Consider the following 25,195-nt stretch of genomic DNA (forward strand, 5'->3'; position numbering starts at 1 on the left):
TTTTATACAAACCTAAGTTACCTAGCAGGTGGTGATGATCTGCAGGAGGCTTTCTAACAACCCCGGCTGCTCAGAGGCCATCACCACCTTTGCCAACATCTATACCTTCCACCTGGTTTGGTTTTTTTTTCCTCTCACCAAGAAAAGGTTTCTCTGTGCATTCCATAGCTGTCCTGGAACTCGCTCTCATGTACCACATCCTCAAACTCAGCCATCCTCCTGCCTCTGCCCTCAGAGTACTGGGATTAAAGGCATGCACCACCACTCGGCTTGTTTTCCTACCTCTCAACATGTGGGTGAGGAACTAATGTGTAAATGTAACAGGAACTCTCTTTTATTCTTCTTTATATTAAGACTAGGCTCAAAAGCCAGGAGTGGTGGCGCACGCCTTTAATCCCAGCACTTGAGAAGCAGAGGCAGGCAGATCACTGTGAGTTGAAGGCCAGCCTGGTCTACAAAGCGAGTCCAGGACAGCCAAGACTACACAGAGAAACCCTGTCTCGAAAAAAACAAAACAGAAACAAAAACAAAAGAAAACAAAAAACAATTGAGCTGTAATCTGAATAAATTAACTAAATAAAAAAAATTTTTTTTTTTAAAGAAAAAATGGGCTGGAGAGATGGCTCAGAGGTTAAGATCCCTGTCTGTTCTTCCAAAGGTCCTGAGTTCAATTCCCAGCAACCACGTGGTGGCTCACAATCATCTATAATGAGATCTGGTGCCCTCTTCTGGTGTGCAGGCACACATGCAAGCAAAACACTGTATACTTAATAAATAAATAAATGTTTAAAAAAAAAAAAGACTAGGCTCAGATTCCCTTGTGTAAGCAATTGTGCCTCAGCCCCCAAGCAGGTCAGAATCCAGGTAGCATAGCTCCTGTCTCCCGCTGTTGTAGAAGAGCTTTCAGGGGTTCATTAAGAGATGACGTACGCTATTTCCCCAATGCCCATATATATGACAGCCTCCCAGTGACCAGGAACAGTCACAGTTCAGCTACTGTAGACCTGAGAGAAAAGATTTCCAAATGCAGCATAGTCTTCTACAGGGTGTTTTCCCACTGAGAACCTTCCCCGGCCACGCTTTCAGAAAGTAGAGCTATGCTAAGGACGCTGGAAACAGAACCACTTAGCTATCCTGATTAAAGCATGGCAAGAGCAATGTGCACACATAGCTAGTACTTACCTAAAAATAACATTACGAGGTAAGCTTGAAGGAAGTAGGAGAATCTGACTTTCATCTTCACTGGATATGGCAAGGTGAAACTGAACCGTCCAGACTCGCTGAACACCGGAATGGACTGGATCACGGCCACAGCTGGAAACAGGTGTGAGACGCGGATGGAGCAGGTGCATGCAGCAGCAGCAGCCTCCGCACCTCAGGCCCACAGCCCCAGCAGGCTGCAGTAGATGCACCCCAGCCCACTCCCCCTGCACAGAGAGCTCCCAGTGACTTCTCACATTGCCTCTAAGTTGTCACCAGAGACTGATGGAAATAGCCAGCACTGCAGTGGCTCCCGTTTCCTCACCTATAAAATGAGGGAGAAATCCCCGCCTGACCTACTCAGAGTTGGCTAACATAAGAACAGCACATAACTGAGGAGCAGGCAGCACATGAGACCCAGCTACCACACCTCGTGAAACCAGCCTCGTGTCTCTGGAATAGTCACACAAAAAGAAACCACCAGGAAGAAACCCCACATTGACTAGAGCAAAGCCTCTTATCCACATGAGCACCCCTAGGAGCCACCCTATGGGAACCTAAAGTGTCTAAAATTACCTTCTGACAAGCATCCCAGGGGGTACAAGGGGATCCACACAGTGTAGCGAAGCCACGTGAGCACCTTCCAGTCCATGTCGAGGCAGGCAAGCATGTAGAAGGGGTACCTATTGGAAAACAGAGTTCAGACATAGCAGCCGCCAGCAGAGATGAGTGCTCACAAATACCAAAGAGTGAGTCCTCCCGTGCAGCATGTGGCTTCAGAACAGAATTATAGTCCCGGGTTGGGGCGTTCCAAACTCCCATCAGACTCCATTCCACCTCCCTGCTGAGAGGCTCAGTGTGCATGCTGGATGCTTAGAACCCATCTGGCTTTATTCCTAGTTCCCATCTATGTTCTTAGTAGGTAGAGGTGCCAAACTGCCGCTGGATAAGTGATAAATGGGTCTATATAATCATACAGAAAGCCTCTAATCTAGAATCAGAAAGGCCCAATCTTAAAGAGACACCACACTGGCCATGGTAGAATACACCATTAGTCCCAGCACAGAGGAAGTAGAGGCGGGCAAATCTCTGAGTTCAAGGGCAGCCAAGGCTACATCATGATACCTAGTCTCTCAAAAAAGAAAAAAAAAGCTGGCGTGGTGGCACACGCCTTTAATCCCACCACTCGGGAGGCAGAGGCAGGTGGATCGCTGTGAGTTCGAGGCCAGCCTGGTCTACAAAGTGAGTCTAGGACAGCCAAGGCTACACAGAGAAACTGTCTCAAAAAAACAAAAAACAATAACAACCTATTTTAATAAACATCGGAAGAAATTCATTGGAATCTGTTTCAAACCTTTGCATCCAGTGTGCCTGAGGGTACAGACCCAGGCACTCTAAGACATGGTGCAGGTACCCACTGCCTCTTCCCGCTGCACCATGAACCCTGTCAAACTGTCACTATGCAACCCCAGAGCTGAGGAGGCAATCTGCAGAAGCCTCACTGCATATGACTCAATGGGAAAAAGCAGGCAATATGTATCAGTAGTTAAAGTGGTTAAACACTACTTAAGTGGACAGATTTTTGTTTTGTCTTTGAGAGTCTCTGTTGCAGGATAGTCGATCATACTGGGAACCCCAACATTGTGTTGTTAACTGGGGGGGGGGGGGACGGGACTATTTCTAATCGTGGTGTGACTCACCTTAGTACACACCTTTAATCCAAAACAGAATTAAAGTCACCCATAGGCCAAGAGCTGGAGCAAGCAACCAGTTGACAGTGAGTGAACACAGGAAAAAACAAAAAAACAAACCAGAGAAAGTAAGAAGTCAGCAGGACGGATAGAGGGATGCACGGGGAGGAGAATGGAGGAACATTCAGTTTGAGGGTTTCTGAGGCAGTGTGGAGAAGGGGCATGCTTTTTTTTTTTCCTTCTGGGAACGCTGGCTGGGGAGGAAGGTCAGCTGGGTGCTTTCTCTACCTCTCCTGAGCTAGCAGGCTTTCACTCCAGCATTTGGCTCCTGAGTCTTCATTGGTAAAAATCAAACGTTTCAGATTTTGTTTAAAAAAAAAAAAAAAGTCTCAATCTGTACATCAGGCTGACCTCAAATTCATGGCAATCCTCCTGTCTCAGACTCTCTGAGTCCTGGAATTACAGGTGTATGCCACTACACCAGTCACTTGAAAAAAGATATTTGTTATCACCAATCCAGCATGGAAAAAAAAAAAAACAGAGAAGCTACACTGGAGACTGAGTACTCTTTAGTAACAGCGTCTTACCACGCCCTCAGGAAGGCTCTTAACCAACCCCATCCAGCCTGGATTGCCACTTGGCCTCGTGTTCCTCCAGTCTTTTCAGGTATTTCCTCCTGGATGGGCCCTGGGCCCTTCTTTGCAACCCAATGGTGAGACCTTGGAGCTGCGGCAGGATGAGTCGTGTGTTCCCCGGTTCCCTTTGCTCCCTACAGTCTGGACTCTAGCCAGCGCCTTAGGACGCTGTCTCAGGGCAGCAGAGCACCTGATGCAGCTAAGGTCCTCACATGTGTAATCCTAGTCCCAAACCAAGTGAAGCGTCCAGCCAAGGCAGCCACATACACTCCAGACAGGCGCAGGCGTTTGTACCCACCTGAAAATTTCAATTGCACTCCATGAATAAAACACAAAGAAAACCACAGCTTTGTTTTGCATTTCTTCCATGGTGCCGAAGACAATAAACAGAATAAAATTTCTTCCAAGAAACTATAAAAAAAAAAAAAAGACCCAAAAGAGAAATGTAAATGCTCTGTGTAGCCATGGCATAGCATAGACATGCATGTGTCTTTTCTTTTCTTTTTTTTTTTCTGAGACAGGGTCTCTCTGTGTATCCTTGGCTGTCCTGGATTCCCTTTGTAGACCAGGCTGGCCTCGAACTCACAGTGATCCACCTGCCTCTGCCTCCCGAGTGCTGAGATTACAGGTGTTCACCACCACACCCAGCTAAAGACTCCCTTCTTAAACCCTTTCTTTCTAATGTTTTATGTGTGTATGTGGGGGGGATGAGTACGCCATGATGTACTGTGCGAGGTCAGAGGACTTGCAGGAGTCAGTTCTCTCTCACCACGTGGGTTGCCAGAATTGAACTATGGCTTGGAGCTTTTACCCATTTCATGGTCCCTTGTTACGTATTGGAAAATTTATCCAAACCAGTCTTTCTAGATAAATAGGTACTTTTCTATGTATATAAATGTATCATCTATATAATGTGTACATTAAATTGTTATAGAGTGTGCCTTCCTGGTGAAAAATCACTCCACCACTTAGAGATTTAATAAAGGAAAAGCCCTGTAATAACAGCACAAAACTGCTGCTGGCACAAAGGAGAACCAGCCCTGAGCAGAAACCCCATCAGCTTAAACGGTTTCAGGGACCCAAGTTACACTTTGAACAAATAAACATGTTTTATAGACAGACAGTGGTTGTTTGGACAAATGAGGAGAATTGCAATGTAAACCTATTGTCTGTTATCTCCAGACAGACAGGGGGCTGCTTTACAGACAGCTGTTACCCAGGTTCACCCTGCCTGTCTGGCAGAATCATGAACGCTCGTAAGAACCAGGAGCACCCCTAGCTAAGTTCTGCTCTGAGTAACTTAGTGTCTCCTGGGCGAGGTTAGCAGATCCTTTACTACAATGAGCTAGCATCCTCTGCTTTTTCAGGTATCGGGTACTCACTGCCAGTGAACACTGGTGCCTGCACAGCCCAAAGGAACAGAGCACCATCAACGCAGTGACTGCTTTACTGTTCGTGAACTGTCTGTGCTCCTCATCCCACTGCTGGTCTACACCGACCACCGCCTGGGTACGCAGCTTACATAACAGGCTATTTCATGGGAAGTTTTTAAAGATGTATTTTTATGTATATATGTGTACTGCACTTGTGCGTGGATGGCTGTGACGGCCAGAAGGCAGCATTCAATGCCCTAAGGCTGGAGCCACCTGACATGGGTACTCGGGGAGAGCAGCCCATCTCTCCAGCGCCACGTGCCTCTCATCTGGCTTTTTTAGAACTCATGCCACCTGCATTACTCTGTAACCTGCTTCTCTATTCCCCACACTCAACTCTACAGTAGCTGAAGGACAGGAGCGACCACCACACAGCCATCACCTCACTGCTTTACATTTCAACATCTTCTTAACTTTTGGGGGGCTTAGTTTTTTGAGACAGGGTTTCCCTGTGTAGCCTTGGCTGTCCTGGACTCGCTTTGTAGACCAGGCTGGCCTCGAACTCACAGAGATCTGCCTGCCTCTGCCTCCCAAGTGCTGGGATTAAAGGCATGCGCCACCACACCCGGCTTAACCTCTTAACCTCTTTTTTTAAGACAAGGTCATGATACATAGTCCTGGCTGGCCTGGAACTCAATTGATCTCTTAAAGTGGTGAGACTTTAAGGCATGTGTCACCATGCCATCTCCCTACCCCGGCCACATGAATATTTTCTATTCTGCAAGTGTTAACTCTCACAGCTACAATTCCTGTGGCTGTGGCCTACAGTCCAATGTTTCTTGCATACAGGGTCTTGTTTCTTTAGTTTTATGATCTTTGTTTGGAAGCTTCCCATTTTCTTTGGAAACAAATCTATAAATTCTTTGAGGCTAGACAAAGAATTTTCTTAAGATTCATTTTACTCTATTTTTTAAAACCCACTTTAAAGATGTATTTACTATGTATTCAGTATTCTGCCTGCATGTGCGCCTACACATCAGAAGAGGGCACTAGATCTCATTACAGATGGTTATGAGCCACCATGTGGTTGCTGGGAATTGAACTCAGGACCTTTGGAAGTACTCTTCTGGGCCACTCTCCATACTTTTACTAATGTGTATGTAAATGCAGGTGCTCTTGGAGGCCAGAGGCACACATGTCCAGGAACTGGAATCAGAGGTGGTTGGGAGCAACCCAATGTGGGTACTGAGAGCCGAACTCGGATCCTCTACAGGACCTGTCCTTAACCACTGAGCCATCTCTCTGGGCCCCCAGAGGTAATTTCAACAGAGGAGATCTGTTTGCTTTTTCTAGAGTCCAAGAGTAACAATAATTGGGATGACTTTAACGTCTGTACCGTAAAGACTGTATAAACAGCAAGGAGACAGGAATTCTGTTACAGATCCCTCTGGAGGACTCAGGGTCTATTGTTTTGTTTTGTTGAGACTGAACTCACCAGCTACTCTAGGCTGGTCTTGCACTTGAGACCTTCCCATCTTAATCTCCCAAGTGCTGGGGCTGCAGGCGTGGGCCACCATGCCAGCTCCCAAGTGCTGGGGCTGCAGGCGTGGGCCACCATGCCAGCTCCCAAGTGCTGGGGCTGTAGGCGTGGGCCACCATGCCAGCTCCCAAGTGCTGGGGCTGCAGGCGTGGGCCACCATGCCAGCTCCCAAGTGCTGGGGCTGCAGGTGTGGGCCACCATGCCAGCTCCCAAGTGCTGAGGCTGCAGGCGTGGGCCACCATGCCAGCTCCCAGAGAGAGGTTCTCACTTCTCTACTTCATGTCTCGCATACCTCGTTATGGCTTGCAACTGAGGTTTTGTGCTTTTACAGATGGGTGTTCAGCTCAGCTCTGCATGCCCAAAGTCACTTTAGTCTTTTGGCCTACTCCTTGCTAAGCTGGTACTTCCTTCCTGTGTCTACATTAGCACCATGTGTATTCATCTAGACACCTAATCTGCAGCATTTCCTCAAAAAAAAAAAAAAAACTCTGCTATGTTTTGGAAAGCTAAATAAACACATTTTAGTCTACTGGTCCATGACATTTTATACAGAAAATGTTTTCCATCAAACCACTTCAGCCAAGCACCAGGCCTGATTCTTCAATCTTTCCTCAAAGATCAATAAAGTGACTCCTCCCTTGCTTCCTAGGCTTTTGCTTGTTTTTTGTTTTGTTTTGTTTTTTTCAAGCCAGGGTTTCTCTGTGTGGCCCTGGCTATCCTGGACTTGCTTTGCCGAGCAGGCTGGCCTCAAACTCACGAGTGCTGGGATTAAAGGTGTGCACCACTACGCCTGGTGCTTCCTGGGCTTTTAGTCTCCAGTGCTTTTGTATTATTCCTGCTCCCTATGCAGGAAATGTCACTTGAGTTCCTCATGCCTCATTATGCATAGTAACCCACAGTAACCCCTCAGCGTATGTCAGGTGCTCCAGTCAACCTGCTGTGGCAAATTCAGGCCCCACATCCAAGTCAAAGCAAGCCCCGCCCCTGCACACACCCTGCCCAGGCCCAGAAGCTTCCCAGCGGCCCTGGCCCACATGGACAGCGCTCCCTGGATACATGCTCACTCTGAGTCTATGCCTTCCACTCGGCAAAGCAAAACAAAACAAAAAACCAGAATTCTTACTTGTCATAGTTGTTAACATACAGGACTTAATATTCCATATTACTGCATCACACACTACCTCCTGTTACTTTTTAATTTTTAATTTTTAATTTTTTTTTGAGACAGGGTTTCTGTGTGTAGCTCTGGCTGTCCTGGAACTCACCCTATAGAACAGTCTGGCCTCAGACTCAGTGATATGCCTGACTCTGTCACCTGAGTGCTGGGATTAAAGGCGTTTGCCAGCACCACCCAGCTCCCTGCTACTTTTTAAGCTAAAGAAAACCCCATAAATAACAACGTCTGCTGCATTAACTATACCTGTATTAACTATAATTTTCCATGCAACTGACAGTGAGAATGCACAGCTGGGAGAGCAGAAAAGCACAGAGTGCACACAACATCAGCCCTGAGATGAGCCCAGCAGCTGTGCCCAGCTGCTTGCCTCTGCCCTTGGGCAGTGTGTTCTTCACAGCATGTGACCTGCTAACAAGCAGGACAAGGAGGACCAAAGGCCACGGTGCCCACTGCTGACAGCAACCGACTGAGGCAACATAGAAGTACTGGAGGGAACAAAAACACTTCCAGTTACTAAACTTCAGCAGCTAGCTGGGCGTGGTGGCGCACGCCTATAATCCCAGCACTGGGGAGGCAGAGGCAGGCGCATCGCTGTGAGTTCCAGGCCAGCCTGGTCTACAAAGTGAGTCCGGGACAGTCAAGGCTACATAGAGAAACCCTGTCTCAAAAAAAAATAAATAAATAAACAAACAAACTATAGCAGCTAATGCCATCTACACACACTGCAGAAAGAACAGAGGGGCAGGAATTCCTTGTCTAAACCAAGACTTGAGCTTCTCTGCTCTTGCCTGACAATCAAACATCCCTAGATAATTTTGTCATTTTATGAAAGTGTGATAAACAACAAAACAGGCCAGCAATGTGAAAATATGCTTTGGAAAATAACAGTGCTTGAACTTTTTCCTTCAAGGCCAGGTGCTTTAGTTCTAGTACGTGGCAGGCAGAGGAAAGAGGATCTCAGAGTCTGAGACCAAACTGATCTATAGAACAAATTTTAGGACAGCCAGGACTAAGGAGACCCTGACTCAAAACAAATTTAAAAAGTAAAAAACTAAAATTTCCCTATGTGCTGAAATAAAATAGTGCTAGTAGCCGGGGGTGGTGGCGCACGCCTTTAATCCCAGCACTTGGGAGGCAGAGGCAGGAGGATCACTGTGAGTTCGAGGCCAGTCTGGTCTACAAAGCGAGTCCAGGACAGCCAAGGCTACACAGAGAAACCCTGTCTCGAAAAACCAAAAAGAAAAGTAATAATAATAATAAAATAAAATAGTGCTATTCTATGCGAGTATGTTTAATAACGGAAACATGGCAGATTATGAGCTGTCTACTGGAAGCACACTGAAGTCATGCACTCCTCACTCACGGTCAACTCTTGCATACCTGGATGAGAGTAGGCAGCACTGGGGAACTCGTGACACCAATCGCCGCATTGAGGGTTTCCACTAGTGCCAGCATCTGGCAGAAATACATCATGTCAGCCACGGTGTGGAACGTGTCGTAGAAGGACTCTAGGACACAAGCATACATGCCTGATCAGTCAACCGAGTCCTAGCAGGGGCAGTTCTCAAACTGGACCGGGCTTTACAGGAAAAGAACTTGCGAGAGAAAACAGACATGGAGTGAGGTTTGTGTTTCTAGCCTAAGCCAGGACAGGCTTCCTGACTCCAGGAAGTGAACACAAAAACTCTGCATCCCCTTCTCCTGGTTAAAAGACAAAGAAAACGGCACACCTAGCTTCCTTCTGTTACTATCTGTTGAAAAAAAAAATCTATGTACAAGACAAAGTGGAAATTCTTTTCAGATCAATTACCTGTTCTAATTTAAATCTAAATCTCTATCATCTAAATTATACGGGCAATCAAAAATTCAATTACACATAAATGCAGAGATAAAAGTATTGAATAAAATTAGATTTCAGGAAGACTTGTAGAGATGGCTCAGCAGTTCGACGCATATATTGCTCTTGTAGAGAACCTGAGTTTCGTACCCGGCACCCATATCAGGCAGACAACTCTAACTCTAAAAGATCCAACTCCCTCTTCTAGTCTCCAAGGGCACAAACATTGTATTGCACATACGCATATCTGCACACATGCTGCTGCTGCTGCTGCTGCTGCCGCTGCTACTGCTACTACTACTTTTTAATGTATTTTATTGTTTGGCCTGCATGTATGTCTATGCACCACTTGTATGCCTGGGGCCAAGGCAGACCAGAGGAGCCATCTGATCACCTGGACATGGATTTATAGGAGCCATCTGATCACCTGGACATGGATTTATAGACATTTGTACCATGTGGCTGCTGGGACTCAAACCCAAGTCCTCGGGAAGAGTAACCAGTGCTCTTTTCTCCAGCCCCTAAAAATAAAATCCTTGAAATTAGACTTCAGCCTGGGCAGTGGTGGCACATGCCTTGAATCCCAGCATTGAGAGGCAGAGACAGGTGGATGGCCTAGTCTACAGAGTGAGTTCCAGGACAGAGCTGTTACACAGGGAAACTTGTGGCGGAATGTCCTGAGTGGATGTAACAGTTGTCAATAAAGTGCTGTTTAGCCAATCAGATGGGCAGAAGGACAGGAAGTGGAAGGCGGAGCTTCCAAGAGGGGAGAGCCGGGAGCCAGTCAGTTGAGAGCGGGCGGGGAGAAGCCGGAAGGAGGGGGTTGAGAGTTGGCGGAGGCTCAGCTTGGCAAGTGATGGGGGTCTAATGTAGGTTATGAGGACATAGGATTAGAGTAGTTTATTTTAGTTTACTAGTAGATTAGTAGTAGTTCTGCCTGGCGTAGTGCTTGCAGCTTTCAAATACACTACAGTCCCACTGTATCAGTTCTTGGCTTTTTAGGCCTTACAATTAAGAACTGCAACAGAAACCCTGTCTGAAAGACCACAAAAAAAAAAAAAAGAGCAGGGCGTGGTGGCACACGCCTTTAATCCCAGCACTCAGGAGGCAGAGGCAGGTGGATCGCTGTGAGTTTGAGGCCAGCCTGGTCTACAAAGCAAGTCTAGGACAGCCAAGGCGACACAGAGAAACCCTGTCTTGAAAAAAAAACAAAAAAAAATTTTTAATTAAAAAAAAAAAAAGATTTAAAAGGCCTTAACTGTGTTTGTATCTTTGTAGCTTTAGGGCTAATAGTTCTTAGAATTTTGAGACTCTATCTTAACTAAAAAAAACAAAAAACAAAAGTCCATTTTTTTAAGGCTTTCCTCTGAAACATTTCTGAGGTTTTTGTTTGTTTGTTTGTTTGTTTTGTTTTGTTATTTTGATTTTTCAAGACAGAGTTTCTCTGTGTTATAGCCCTGACTGTCTTGGAACTCTCTTTGTAGACCAGGCTGGCCTCGAATTCACAGAGATCCACCGGCCTCTGCCTCTGCCTCCCGAGTGCTGGGATTACAGCATGCACCACCGCACCCAGCTTCTGAAACATTTCTAAGTGCATTACTATATAAGTGGTCTAAACATCTAAGAGTACAGAACATTAAAGTAAGTTACTGGATAAAAGCTCAAAATGGGGCTGGAGAGATGGCTCAGAGGTTAAGAGCACTGGTTGCTCTTCCAGAGGTCCTGAGTTCAATTCCCAGCAACCACATGGTGGCTCACAACCATCTATAATGTGATCTGATGCCCTCTTCTGGCCTGCAGGTGTACATGCAGATAAGGTACTCATATATACAGAATTAATAAATAAATCTTTTTTAAAATATTCCAAAAGAAAAAAAAGAATTCATTTCTCTTTTCAAACATTTATATTTTCTATTATATTTTATTTTTCCCATACCTATTTTTCAAAAGAAATTGAATCTTCAAATCATCTACTTTCAAAATAATGGAAAACTATTTTCTCTAATCTTTGTATATACTGGTTCACAAGCTGGTTTGGTAACTTTCTCTTTTATATGGCTACAATCAAACAGGAAAAAACAATTTATACATTAACTTTAGCCTCTCATGCTATTGTTAACTCTTTCTATATGCTTTGTAACACTACACTAGTGAATATTCCACAGAAATTCCTCCCTGATGAAGACACGTGGGACATTTCTAACTTAATGCCACATGTGTCACATGTGCAGAAGTGAAGCCCTGCTCCAGTCAGCCTGTGCCACCAGGAGGTGGGACATGAGTGTGTGGAAGCACAGCCAAGGACAGGAAGGACAGGAAACCAAGGACATGTGCAAGGCAGAGAGAGCTACTTCACCTGAGCCCTGAGATTTTATACTTACCTTTTCCCAAAATAAAGAACCGCACTGTCAGGTTGACAAAGATCCAGGAGAAGCCGAGGAGCTGCACCAGGTTATACATGAACAGGTACCCTTTCTTCAAGCTTGTAAGAGCTGCAAAGCAAAACAGGGCAGTGAGCTACTGGACCAAGCCCCTGAGAGAAGCCCTGGGCAGCTCCAACCCTTTCTTTCCCTGGCGGCCCTGACTCCGCACACCAATACCTGGCCCATGTCTTCCAACCTGGGCTCCTTCTCCTATAAAGAAAATATGTGGAACACTGTCTGCCAATGGGTGTGCTCACCAGTCTCCTTTCATAGCCGTGACCAGCTCAGGGGAAAACCCCACCCGTGGCAATGCCTTCAGCTGTTGGTCTAGTTAACATAATCTACAGATTCCTCTTCTCCAAATTTTTTTTAAGATCATGCAGGTCAAACTGGCTCACACAGTAGAAACAGTAAATGAAAAAAAAAATCTGATGTTTGGTCATATATTCACAGAGCCAGTCCTGGCTCAACACAGTGTGCCAGCCCACGAAGGGCACAATGGGGATCGAAGAGAGCGAGAGCACAGCGCTGTCTCTAAAAGCTTATGATGCGTTGGAAAGCCACAGCACAAGCCAGAGGGAGACAAAATGCCTTTCAAAAAACAGACATTAGGCTGGGGAGAAGGCATTAGGCTGGTCTATATGGGTAAGCCAGGGTCTGAGCTGTGCCTCTAGAAATGGGCAGGATGAGGATCCAGCCAGAGGAAGGAAGATGCAGACACTCATTCAGTCCATACAGAGTGTTATGAAGGGCTTGGCCTTACAGCCTCCTCACAAGACAGAAGTAAAGAAAGGACAGAAAGGACAGGTCTCAGGCAGAGAGGGGGGGATCAACCTCTCTCGCTCCAGGCCAACTGTGTTATTAATATTCTCATCCACACTTGGCTGATACTCAAACCACATTTAATAGTGTGATCAAACAAAGATCAGCCCATTCCACGAGACCAAAAGATACCAGACATCACACACTTGATCAAACTTCTTCATAATACAAAAATGTATACTTTCTGGCTCTATCACCAGGAAACTATGAATTAAAGCCTTGTCTAGCATCCTAAAATCCATATATTAAAGTTTAAACACACATACACAAGTTAATGTAAATATCAAAGGTGGTCTTAAGAAAAACAGCTTTAAAAAAAAAACACTTTATTATTGGGCCAGTCATTTTGGTACCCAGGACTTTGGAGGCAGAGGCAGGAGGATAGCTGTGAGTTTGAGGTCAGCCTGGTCTATATAGTGAGTTCCAGGCCAGCCAACGGCTATTTTGTAAGACCTTGTCTCAAAAATCTTATACAAAGCTATTCTCATCATCATTATTATTATCGGGTGGGTGTGCATGCTAGGGCTCGAGTGCGGAGGTCAGAGGTGAACTCTGTGATGTCAGTCTCTCCTCCCACCTTTATGTGTGTTTCAGAGAATTTAGGTCCTTAAGGAAAGCATCATCATCAAAGTGACCGCTTACATTGGTCTTTGCCTCCACTAACCCTCTTTAAAGACTATGTTTTCATTCTTTTAAGACGATTTCTCTAAATTAGTGGCCATTTAAGTCCTTTTTTAAGCTCACTTACCACACACACACACACACACACTTAGAATCTTAATGTATAAAACACAAGATCTGTGTCAATTAAAGTGGAGCTTCTTGCAAGACCTACCCCCCCCCCAAAGCACTTCCGGGAACCATCAGGGTACCAGAGGATGCAATATGGAAGGCGCTTCTGTAAAGCCGTCTCCTTCCTTACTCGTGGCATGTCAAATAAAGCCCTTGCAAAGGTTTGCTTCAGGATGAGCAATGAGCCTCATCTCGGTCTGCTGTTTTCATGTAATTTTCCCAAGCCCTGCACGAGCCTGCCGCTAGATCATCAGCTGCTGAGGGCAGTACTCACGACTAACTCACCCAGAGCTGCTCCAGGGCTTCCAGGCAGGTGTGTATCAGGCAGGCACTGGACTTAAGCACCATCACTAAGAACATTATACATTTACTTATAGACCTTCTTTCTAATAAATGTCTCGTTAGACAAAATTATTTTTTTCCTAAAATTCTGAATAGCTGGGCAGGGTGGCACACGCCTCTAATCCCAGCACTCAGGAGGCAGAGGCAGGTGGATCTCTGCATGTTTGAGGCCAATCTGATCTACATATTGGATTGCAAGCTATCCAGGAGATCTTGTCGAGTAAATCAATGAAAATTAAAACTCTGGAAAGAGGGGGTTAGAAAGCCCACTCAGTGGTGAAGAACACTTGCTGCTCTTGCAGAGGACCCTGGTTTGGTTCCAGCACCAACACTGCAGCTCACAACTGGCTGTAACTCCAGCCGGGAGCTACAGCGCTCTCTACACGGTGCACAGACACACGTGCAGAACGCTTCCCACCTGGTATCTATAGGAATCTGCGGCCCAGCCCTTCAGACTTCAAGTGGGAGTAAACACCAGGCTGAAGGAGTGCGGCCTTGGTCTAGCACCTTTCCCTCGGCCTGTAAAGGCTTTGTGCCATCTGCCCTTAGTGCATACAGAAGACCAAGGCTCTTTTCTGCTACTGCTACAGTAGCCATCGTTTACTCAGACAAGACCAGTCCCAAACAGAAAGGAAACATCTTTAAAGGCTAGGCTCTAGTGTTGTGCACAGCCAAGCATTCATCGGGGTGAAATTCCCACTCTCCTGCCACGCCACATCCACCCACCCCCAACTCCATCACAGGTTAACTGGTAACCGCCCCGGCCACTTACTTTCAGGGGAGCCTTCACTTTCTAGTCTGAGTTTATTTAGGCGTTCTTCCTCCTAGAATTTAGACAGAAAGTTTCCAAGAATACAAGTTAGAATTCCCAGATGCTACAAAAGCCCAGGTGCTGGGAACGTGACTTGATTCCAGACACCTCTTCCCACTGTGGTCGGTGGCCTGCTGAGGGGACTGTCCCAGATCACAGTGTCAGCACTGACAGCAGGATATTTATTCATCTGATGGCTAACAGCTAGCTTCCAGACTGCCTGGAGCAATCGTGTACTCTTACAGCTGTAAAGGATACTTTGTAGACTTGTTACAGTGCCGAAGGGATGAGAAGCTGAAGGCAGGAAGTGCTGTTTCAGACTTCTACATTTCTAGTAACAAGTTTTTCTTTTTAGAAGCTAAGATCATGATTAGCATCAGTGTAAACTTATGTTTAGCTTAACATACAAACACACATAGCGTTGTATTTCTAAGTAACTGTATGTGTGAGCAGGCACACTTGATTTTCCTCACTGTCAGATGATCTGGCTGCTAATTATCACTCTGCAAAAATAAGACAGCTTGAGCTGGAGAGTTGGCTCAGTGGTTAAGAGCACTGGCTGCTCTTCCAGAGGACCTGGGTTCGATTCCCATCACCCACATAGTGACGTGCAACCATCTCTAACTCCAGTTCCAGGGGAATCTGATGCCCTCTTCTGGCCTCTGTGGGCACAGACCTACATGCAGATAAAATAACAACACACATAAAAAGAAAAAAGAGAGAGAGAGAGAGAGAGAGAGAGAGAGAGAGAGAGAGAGAGAGCGCTCCTTAAAGAAATGGTTATTCCAGGACTCAAGAAAAGGATATACAAGCTATAGACTATAGAGTAAGCAAAAGTAAGAAAGGGTGAGGAGAGTGCTGGGCGTGGTGGCGCACACCTGTAATCCCAGCACTCGGGAGGCAGGGCAGGCAGATTGCTGTGAGTTTGAGGCCAGCCTGGTCTAAAAACCAAGTCCAGGACAGCCAAGGCTAACACAGAAAGATCCTGTCTTGAAAAAAACAAAGAAACAAACAAAGGGTGAGGAGAAAATTTTTTTAAATCCTACAGTGTGAAGCTTTTGGGAAGAGCATCCAATGGCCACAGCTGGGATGATGTGAGCAACAAAAACAGTGTTAGATCACAACCCTAAACGTAAAATAATGGAAATGAGTGAAGAAATGGGAGAGAGCCAGGTGTGGTGGCGCACGCCTTTAATCCCAGCACTTGGGAGGTCTGGTCTACAAAGTGAATCCAGGACAGCCAGGGATACACACACACACACACACACACACACACACACACACACACACACACACACACACACACACACACACACACACACACACACACACACACACACACACACACACACACACACACACACACACACACACACACACACACACCCGAACAAAAAATAGGGAAAAAAAAGAAATGGAAGAGAACAGGTGAATTTCTCATGTAGGAAATTTTCAAATGATATGAAAACAAAACTCTTTACTCTGAAAGTGTGATCCATGCAAGGAATTCCTTCCTTCCAAACAGCTCAGTGAGGAGTTGGGGGAGGACCGTGGTGAACGCTGCCGTGGCCAGCAGTCCCAAGGTAGCTGTCAACAGTGCTCTGGCTTTTGACTCTATCTTTGGCACTTGATAAGAATGGTCCTTTATCTTCCCCTTCCCCAACCCATCACCTTAGCCTGGCCCTGAGGTACCCACCACATGAACCCCAAGCAAGCCACATGGGAGGGCCCGCAAGTCAGTGTGTGATGTGTCCCCATTCTACCAAACCCTCACCGTCTCCGTCTTCAGCAATGCGGGCCCAGCATGCTTGCTCACCTTGGCTCTCAGCTCCATTTCTGCATCAGATTCATCCAGCCAGCGGTCGAAGTCAGGGGCCAAGAACAGGGGCCGCTTCTCCTGCTTGGTGAGCCTTTCCCACCACTGACTCACCTTCTTCTGGACCGTGATGTTCACCTGCCTCTGGGTGAGCCTGTACACTGGCTGGAAGACAGGTGAGAGTGTGAGCCCTCCTCCCCTGCTGGCGGGGCTCCAGAGAGGCTGCACGTGCTCCCCCTGCCTGTTCCGCTTCTGCCAGACATGACCCATGGAGAGCATCCCAGACCAAGGGCGACTGGAAAGAACAGCGGTGTCTGGTCTGGCTTTTCCCTCTGCCTCCACGGCAAGCCCACGACAGGTTCCCGGCCCCTACACAACGGCTGACTATTCAGGCTACCTCAGAAGAAGCCCTGCACACGGAGATTTTGAGCTCAAACCCCCAAGCAAGAAGTAGGAATAGAACCATCAGCTTCCTGAGACTAAAAATAGGAAACTTCTTTTCTACTCCCAGCATTTTCTTTCAAGACCAGCTGTCTTCATCCTCGCTGCTTCCTAGGATCCTTACTGCCACAGTGACTGGATCTCACCAAAGCCACAGTGAGGCCTTCAACCACCTGCCGCCCTGCTCTCCTCTGCCACCACTAAAATGAGAGGAGACCAGAACTGGAAGAGACGTAGAGATTTCATCTGAGCCCTCATCTAACACGTGAGAAAATAATGGAAGTTCATGTTGCAAATAACGGGCAAGCCCCGAGGCAGCTCTGGGTTCCCGGCATTCCCGTCCCTCTGCGGCTAGATCCAGGGCTCTGCTCCCAACAGAACAGTCTCAGCCCCTTCCCTCTTCATCTTCAGACCCTTCACGTCACCTAACTACTAGTGTGCACTTCCTAAGACGGAAAGGTTATGAGGAAGCAGAGAACGTACCTCCGGCTTCACGAGGTCTAAGAACTCCAGGTGAAATTCATAGACGTTGTCTCCTTTGGCACCATGTCCCTGAGCTTCAAAGAAAAGAACGTGGACTTTTGTGAATTTGAGCAGAGCAAGGCCACCCAAAAAACAGCCTACAACAATATTTTGGAAAAGAAGGCAAAAGTTAACGGTTCCATCAAAAGTGTGGGAGTGTAAGGACAGAGTGAGCCAACGGCTGGATAAGCCAAACTATAGGCAAACGTGAACCGCCTAAGGAGGTCACTGATAGTCTGATTTGGGCTGTTAACCACCTGTATGACAGCCAATACAATAACAGAAAAAAGAAAATAAAGAATGGGGAGAAAGAGGGGGGGAAGAAGAGGAAGAAGAAAGGAAGGAAAAGGAGGTGAAGAGGAGGAAGAGGAAGAAAACAAGGAAGGCCCAAGGTAGGAAAACAAACTCTAACTTTGCCATTTACTTTGATTTACTTTGCTTCTAAATCCTGGGCAGAAAAAACATCAGGTGTGTATGCCATGCTGGCTGTGTAAGGCAGGCCGCAGGATTGGGATGTGGCTCAGCAGCCCATGAGTACCTGCCAGCATGCACCAGGCCTGGGTTCAAGTCCCAATACAGAGATACAAGGGGGGAGGGGTGCAGAATCGAGGAAAGACAGAGATTCAGGGAGAGATGGAAATATTTACATATCTCAAAGATGACTCTAATCTAGAACCTTCCAACCAAAGACACATAAGGAAGGCAGAAGCCAACCTGTCCTTTAGCAGTCCCAAGTGCAAGAGGGCAGAGGACAGGCAGAACTGAGGGAACAATCCCGGAGGTGGCCACTCTATCCCTGAGCCATAATATGGCTCTTTTCCCAAATCAAGCACTCTTTGCCCAAGCTCCCGTGACCACTAGACCCAGCAGCTGCCACAGGACACCCCTCTCCTCCGCTCTCTGCTATTTTTCACTTGGTTCCTTCGGGTTTCTCTTCCCGCTTCTGGCCATTTTAGTACAACCTGCCTGATGTTTGCTATGAGTGGCTGTAATACTCTAGACCATGCAAACCCTAAAGCCTGCACTACCACCACCACAACTCTCTCTTGAAAAACGGAACGAAGGAAAAACGTAAATCCCATTTTCCAATAACCCCAGGAAACTAGGCATGGCGGCTCAGATGTTCAAGGTCATCCTCAGCTACATGGCAAATCTGAAGCCAGCCTGGGCTACTTGTGATCACACACACAGACACACACACACACACACACACACACACACACATACACACACACACACACAAAACTCTGGAAAACTAGAACGGTAAGAACGTAAGGTGGCCTAGCCACTGGCTGCCTGTTAACACTGGTTCAGTATCTTGGGCCCAGCAGGAAGTTTCTCTCCTCAGGAGCCACAGGAAAACATGAGCTAGATCCTTGGAATCAAAGACCATCAGAATAGCAAAGTCTCAGTAAAATGTCACCCAAGTGTGGTGGACACAGGCCTATAATAACGCCTGGAATGGGATGTATAGCAAGACAATATCTCAAACAAGAAAGAAAGAAAGAAAGAAAGAAAGAAAGAAAGAAAGAAAGAAAGAAAGAAAGGCATGTTCCACTGGGCTAAGAACAGTGTTCAATGGCAGAGTACATGTGGGAGATGCTGGGGTTGATTCCCGCCCCACCCCTACCCCCACCTTCCTCAGCACACGTGTGATAAATTGTCTCTCTCTGTCTCTATTATAATCTTTTTTAAGAAATTGAAGGTTTAGGGCTGGAGAGATGGCTCAGAGGTCAGGAGCACTGGCTGCTCTTCCAGAGGTCTTGAGTTCAATTCCTAGCAACCACATGGTGGCTCACAACCATCTATAATGAGATCTGGTGCCTTATTCTGGCCTGCAGGTGTATGGGCAGGCAGAGCTATTGTATACATAACAATAAATAAATAAATCTTAAAAAATTGAAGATTTAAATACTTATTTTATGTGTGAGAGTGTTTGCCTGCATGCGTGTCTGTGTAGCGTGTCAGTGGTAGCATTTCAGCTTGGATCACAGATGCACACAGCCACTGATGTGTGAGAATGCTTGACTCAAAGAGAACCATCTAGATGCTCCAAACACTCTGACACACTGTTTCTCTTACATATTTGTCTGACCTTTGTGTCCCCGCCTCCTTTCTCTCTCTCTCCTCTCTCTCTCTCTCTCTCTCTCTCTCTCTCTCTCTCTCTCTCTCACACACACACACACACACACACACTGAGTTTTAATATAGCTGGGCAGTGGTGGTACGTGCCACCCAGCACTTGGGAGGCAGAGGCAAACGGATCTCTGTGAGTTTGAGGCCAGCCTGGTCTACAAAGTTAAGTCCAGGACAGCCAGGACTACACAAAGAAATTCTGTCTCTGGCTGGAGAGATAGCCCAGAGGTTAAGAGCACTGATTGCTCTTCCAGAGGTCCTGAGTTCAACTCCCAGCAACCACATGGTGACTCACAACCATCTATAATGAGATCTAGTGCCTTCTTCTGGCCTGCAGGTGTAATGCAAGCAGAGCACTGTATACATAATAAATAAATAAATAAATCTTAAAGAAAGAAAGGAAGGAAGGAAGAAAGGAAGGAAGAAATCCTGTCTTGGAAAAAAATATGTTTGCAAAGTACAGTGGTGCACACATTTAATCTCAGCACTCAGCACTCAGGAGGCAGAGGGAGGCAGATCTCTATAAATTTAAAGCCAGCCTGGTCTAGACAGTGAGATCCAGGCCAACCAAGGCTGTATACTGAAAGCCTGTTTCAATAGATGATAGATAGATAGATAGATAGATAGATAGATAGATAGATAGACAGACAGACAGAAAGACAGATATGTTTGTATAGATAGATATAGAGATATGTTGAGAGAAATTGTTTTGATTTGTTTAAAATGAGAAACTGCCATGAGGCCTCCTGACCCATGCAGAGGGCTTCAAGCCTTTGCCCAGTACTGACCTTTGAAATGGAGCACATTTTCCGTGATGCTGATGGCAGGATTCTGTGAAGAGAGACCAGGGACACAAGAGACATTTTACTGTGGAGAAATTACAATAAAGCAGAAACTTCCTCACCTCCTCCCGGAGACTGACCTCCTCCTACCCTGTGCCTCCTGGCTAAGGGTGAGGGGTCTGCTCACATCTCTCTCTGTGGGTTTCTGTGTCTACCTCGCTGACTGAGGCTCCTCCAAGGGCTCTAAACTGCTCTAACTCTGCAGAATGATCAGGCTGTGAATCACTCCATTACAACGATGGCGAGGCAGGCAGGGGGCTATGTGAGGTAGATGGGGGAACAGATAGATCTCTGACGCTGCATCCCTGAGCACCCAGCGGAACAGATGAGTCACTTCCTGTGAGAGCCCAGCAAGGAACAAGACTGAGAGTGGACAGGCAGTTAAGGGTTATTGAACTGAAAAGAGAACAAGCACAAAGGGAACAAGCAGGCTGGGAACTGTTGCCAAGGTGACAGCCTCTTACCAAAATGAAGAAGAGAAGAATTAGAACGGGGCTAGGCTCACAACATCCCAACACACTCAAACACGCTTTGTGGTTCTAACAGCCTCAGGCTCCAGATGACAGATTCCCTCAACAACAACAACAACTTCTTCTTCTTCTTCTTCTTCTTCTTCTTCTTCTTCTTCTTCTTCTTCTTCTTCTTCTTCTTCTTCTTCTTCTCCTTCTCCTTCTCCTTCTCCTTCTCCTTCTCCTCCTTCTTCTTCTTTCTTCTTCTTCCTTCTTCTTCTTTTTTGTTATTACTAGACAGGGTTTCTCTGTGTAACCCTGGCTGTCCTGGACTCACTTTGTAGACCAGGCTAGCATCAAACTCACAGAGATCCACCTGCCTCTACCTCCCAAGTGCTGGGATTATAGGTGTGTACCACTGTGCCTGGCTTCTTCCCTCAACTTCTAACTGAAAAGGAGGATCGGGCGCAAGTTTCTCCGAATGTCTCATTAGTCCCAGGAAGTGCTTTAATGCACACGCTCAGCAGCTGAAAGTAAAACTTAAGTTTTTTTCCCCAGTGGATAAAAAAGCCCGTCTCCTACAATTCAAGGCAGCTCTTCAAGAGGTGGTGCGGTCCAGGTGTCATAATTAAAACATCCCCATATTTTCTGCTCGACTCTTAGCACTCTGTGTTCTGTCACTCACCAAAGGACAGACTCGCCCAGGCAGAGCGAAGCCTGCAGGGCAGGTGTACCAGATCGCTGCGCACCTCCACGCTCTGTGCACAGTCAAGAGCAGCAAGGAAAAGGGGCGAGTGAGAACTTGGTGGGTGCCACCCTTCAGTGAACGGCCTCCTGGGTAGAAGTAAAGACTTCACACAGAAGAGCCAGAATCTGGGGCCACAGTATCTGAGAAAGGAGGAGTACAGGCAGCTGTGCCCCAGGGCACCAAGCTACAGCTTGCCCAGTCCATTCCTGTGCCCTGGCCACTCTCTCTCGGTACCCAGTACTCTAGAGCTGCAGAAAACCCACGGCGGAGCGTAAGATCCCAGCTTAAGCCAGAGTATCTGTCCAGAACATGGACCCCAAATGCTGAGGACATGTGAAAGACCCTGCCTTGACTCGCTGGAGTTATGCAAGACCAGCAGCATCTATCCTAATTTCAGACCCACTCCCAGGGATTCACCTGTAGGAGCTGTGTGGGGAACTGGGGCTCTCATCTTCTGATGTTGTGTTTTCAAAAGCGATAAGGAGAAAAAGGAAAGAGTTATCCCAGGAGGAAAACTGGACCAAATGTTTAACCTCCTCCATTAAACATGGCAGCGATGACTGTACTCTTATGATAATGACCACTAAAGATTGGGGCGGGGGCTATCTTCTGGAAGTTCAGGGGATTCTCAGTAAGAGAAACAGGTTTTTTTTTTAATTTGGTTTTTCACAGTATTGGAGACCAAACTCAGAGCCCTGTGCATGCTAGGAGGGTGCTCTGCCACTGAACTGTATTTCCCAGCCCAACAAATGGTTTTCTATGTAAATATTACCGTGGAGGCTATACAGGTCTGGAATGCGGTAGAGGTAAGTTTGCTACCTAGGCCTTTCCTGTGGTCCTCACACACACCCTAGTCCCCTTGGGTGGGAAACCAAAAGAAGCTTAAGTGGGGCATCAGCTCCTGCCTCCTGGTCCCTGCCCTGGCTTCCTGCAACGATGGACTACAATGTGGAAGTGGGAGCCACATGAACTTTCCTCCTCAACTTGCTTTTGGTCATGGCGTTTCATCACAGCAACAGTAAACTCAAATAGTACAGGCGCCATGTCAGTGCTGGGAATTTAACCTGGGTCCTCTGCAAAAGCAGCCAGTGCTCTTAACCACCGGGTCTCCAGCCTCCTTGAATGGCTTGATAGCATGCAGGTTTCTGCTCAAATGTTATCTTCTTGGAGATGGTCCCTGGATAACTGAAGCTACAGAAGTCCTTGTGGATTACAAGGCCATCAGACCCTTCCTTCTAATCGCTCAACGGAATCACACATCCCACCACCAGTTCTAAGGATCTCTTACTGAGCTGGGCCTAGTGGCCTTCAATCCCAGCATCCAGAGGCAGGCCGCTGCTTCTTTCCTCTCTCCCTCCCGGAAATACAATCCTTCCATGCTTGATTGACAATGTCTTTCTCTCCAAATACCTCACTTTGTTCAGTCTCCAGCTCCACTGTCATCTCTAGATGATTCTCACCCCCCCCCCATTGCTCACCCACATTATTGTAACAGTCTCCTTTTTAAAATGGTCTTCTAGGGCTGGAGAGAGGGCTCATTGGTTTACGAGCTTGCAGCTCCTCCAGAGAACCTGGGTGTGGCTCCCAGCACACACATGGCGGCTCACAAACCGTCTAAACTCCAGGGTAGGAGGCCTGACGCCCCTCTTCTAGCTTCCGCAGCCACTGCAAGCACATGGCGCACAAACATGCATGCAGACAAGACATCCACACACAAAGTAAAAATAAATCTTTAAAAGGGGGGGGGAGAAACACAGGGTCTTCCAAAGCTGGGTCTGAAATCCTTCTAACCAAAGAGGTAGAGGCAGAAGGCAAAGTTCAAGGTGATCCTTAGCTAGAGTCAGTCCAAGGCCAACCTGGGCTACATGTCACCCTGTCTAAAAGAAAGCCCTGTTATGATCCACATAGCAGGTGTAGAGAATCTGACCCCCGGCCCACAGTGCTGGGACTCAAGTATAGACAAGCACGCTAGCACCGCGCTGTCCCAGCGGGCTCCTGAGAGGTTTGTAGAATACAGACCCTAAGGAGTCATCCTTCTGCTCAGAATTCTTCGCCAGTTCCCATCGCTCGACAGTGAACTCTAAGCTCCTTGCCATGGCAACAAGGCCCTGCATGACCTACATCTTCAAACCCTTCACCCTCCTCTCCCCCTTTTCCTTACAGCACCCCACACATACTAATGGCCTTTCTGTTCTCCGGGAACCCTCTAAGCCCCAGGCCTGCCTTTAGATCTGTGCACTCGTCAGAACACTACGGCTCTGGGCCCCTTCTTCCCCCCACCCCCACCCCCCCTCCCTCCCCCCTGGGTTTGGCTGCTCCGTCTTTTTGCGAGTGATGCAGGGGATCAATCCCACAGCCTCTCAAGCATTCAAAGAACATTCTTCTGCTGAGCTACAGCCCCAGTCCTACTCCTTGCTTCCTGCATAACTCATTTTAGCCTTGCATGTCGCTTGGCTCAAACACCACTTCCTCCATGAAGCCTTCCCTGACCACTCTATTTACAATGGCCTCTACCACTTCAGCCCTCCCTTTGTTTTCCCCCATGGCCTTGTGTCTGAATCAATTCAAATAACCAAGTTATTTAGTTTGCTGCTTTGTGAGTATTTTTGTTTTGTGGTTATGAACAGTTTAGAGTTTCTGAATTTTATTGTGAAATATTTCAAGCAATTAGCCAAACACTGAAAACTATAACAAACACTGCCACCCATCACTAATATCCACTGGCATTCTGCTCTATTTTTCTGTGGCTTAAAAGAAAATAAAGCAGACACTGGTGTAGTTGCAATTACTTAAAGTACATCTTCAACTCAACCAGACACTGCCAAACTGTTCTCAGAAATAAAATTTACCAATTAACACTCACAGTAACTGTATTAAAATGACTCACGGAGGGCCAGCGAAACAACAAAAACAAAAAATGTCTCATCTTGGGTCAGTAAGCAAGGAAGCTTTTAGCCAGGCATGACCACATAAGTTCTGTTCCCCAGACCCAAATAATAGAAGCAGAGAGCTAACTCGGCAAGTTGAACTCTGACCTCCACAAATGCACTGTGTCTCAAACTTAAACTTGTGGGCACACTAACTTGCTATGTGGATCAGGCTGACCTCAAACTCTACCTGGCTCTGCCTTCCAAGTTCTGGAATTAAAGGAGTGCACCACCAGAGCCATCCCCTCCCCCCAAAAAATGTTTACTGTCTTTCTCCCAAACATCCTCAGCACTTTCTGTACTTCCCAATCTTATGTGAATAAATAGCATCCTATAATAGCCCCTGATTATTACTGAAATTAGGTAGACATCATTTCAGGGTTCCTGGCCACTCTTTGACCTGCTTTTATTATCTGCTCTTTCTTCTGCTGGAAAATACATCTGTTTTCTTACGCTATTCTTTAGGCAAGATGCTGGTTGTTTGGTAGGGTCTTTGCAGCAAGTGTTTCCCTGTGTAGCACTGGCTGTCCTAGACTCACTTTGTAGACTCATAGAAATCTACCTGCCAAGTGCTGGGATTAAAGGCATATAACACCATGCCTGACTCACATTTTGTTTCTTAAGATGTTCTTTTGGGGCTGGAGAGATGGCTCAGCAGTTAACACTGGCTG

At 46.7% G+C, this 25,195-nt stretch overlaps 1 protein-coding gene across 1 annotated transcript in view; it reads right to left on the reverse strand.

The window, feature by feature from the left end:
- HACD3 (3-hydroxyacyl-CoA dehydratase 3) overlaps nucleotides 1–25,195 on the reverse strand; it is a 33,071-nt gene that overhangs the window by 3,510 nt on the left and 4,366 nt on the right. The window contains exons 2-10 of the mRNA XM_084783901.1: nucleotides 20,347–20,389; nucleotides 17,384–17,457; nucleotides 16,460–16,624; nucleotides 14,605–14,656; nucleotides 11,835–11,945; nucleotides 8,997–9,124; nucleotides 3,825–3,937; nucleotides 1,777–1,883; nucleotides 1,183–1,314 (exon numbers count right to left, since the gene is read on the reverse strand). Of these exons, the coding sequence (XP_084640027.1) occupies nucleotides 1,183–1,314; nucleotides 1,777–1,883; nucleotides 3,825–3,937; nucleotides 8,997–9,124; nucleotides 11,835–11,945; nucleotides 14,605–14,656; nucleotides 16,460–16,624; nucleotides 17,384–17,457; nucleotides 20,347–20,389 (925 nt within the window). The remainder of the gene's footprint in view (nucleotides 1–1,182; nucleotides 1,315–1,776; nucleotides 1,884–3,824; nucleotides 3,938–8,996; nucleotides 9,125–11,834; nucleotides 11,946–14,604; nucleotides 14,657–16,459; nucleotides 16,625–17,383; nucleotides 17,458–20,346; nucleotides 20,390–25,195) is intronic.

The sequence above is a fragment of the Acomys minous genome (genome assembly GCF_964271855.1).
Source record: "Acomys minous genome assembly, chromosome: 5".
NCBI lineage: Eukaryota > Metazoa > Chordata > Mammalia > Rodentia > Muridae > Acomys > Acomys minous.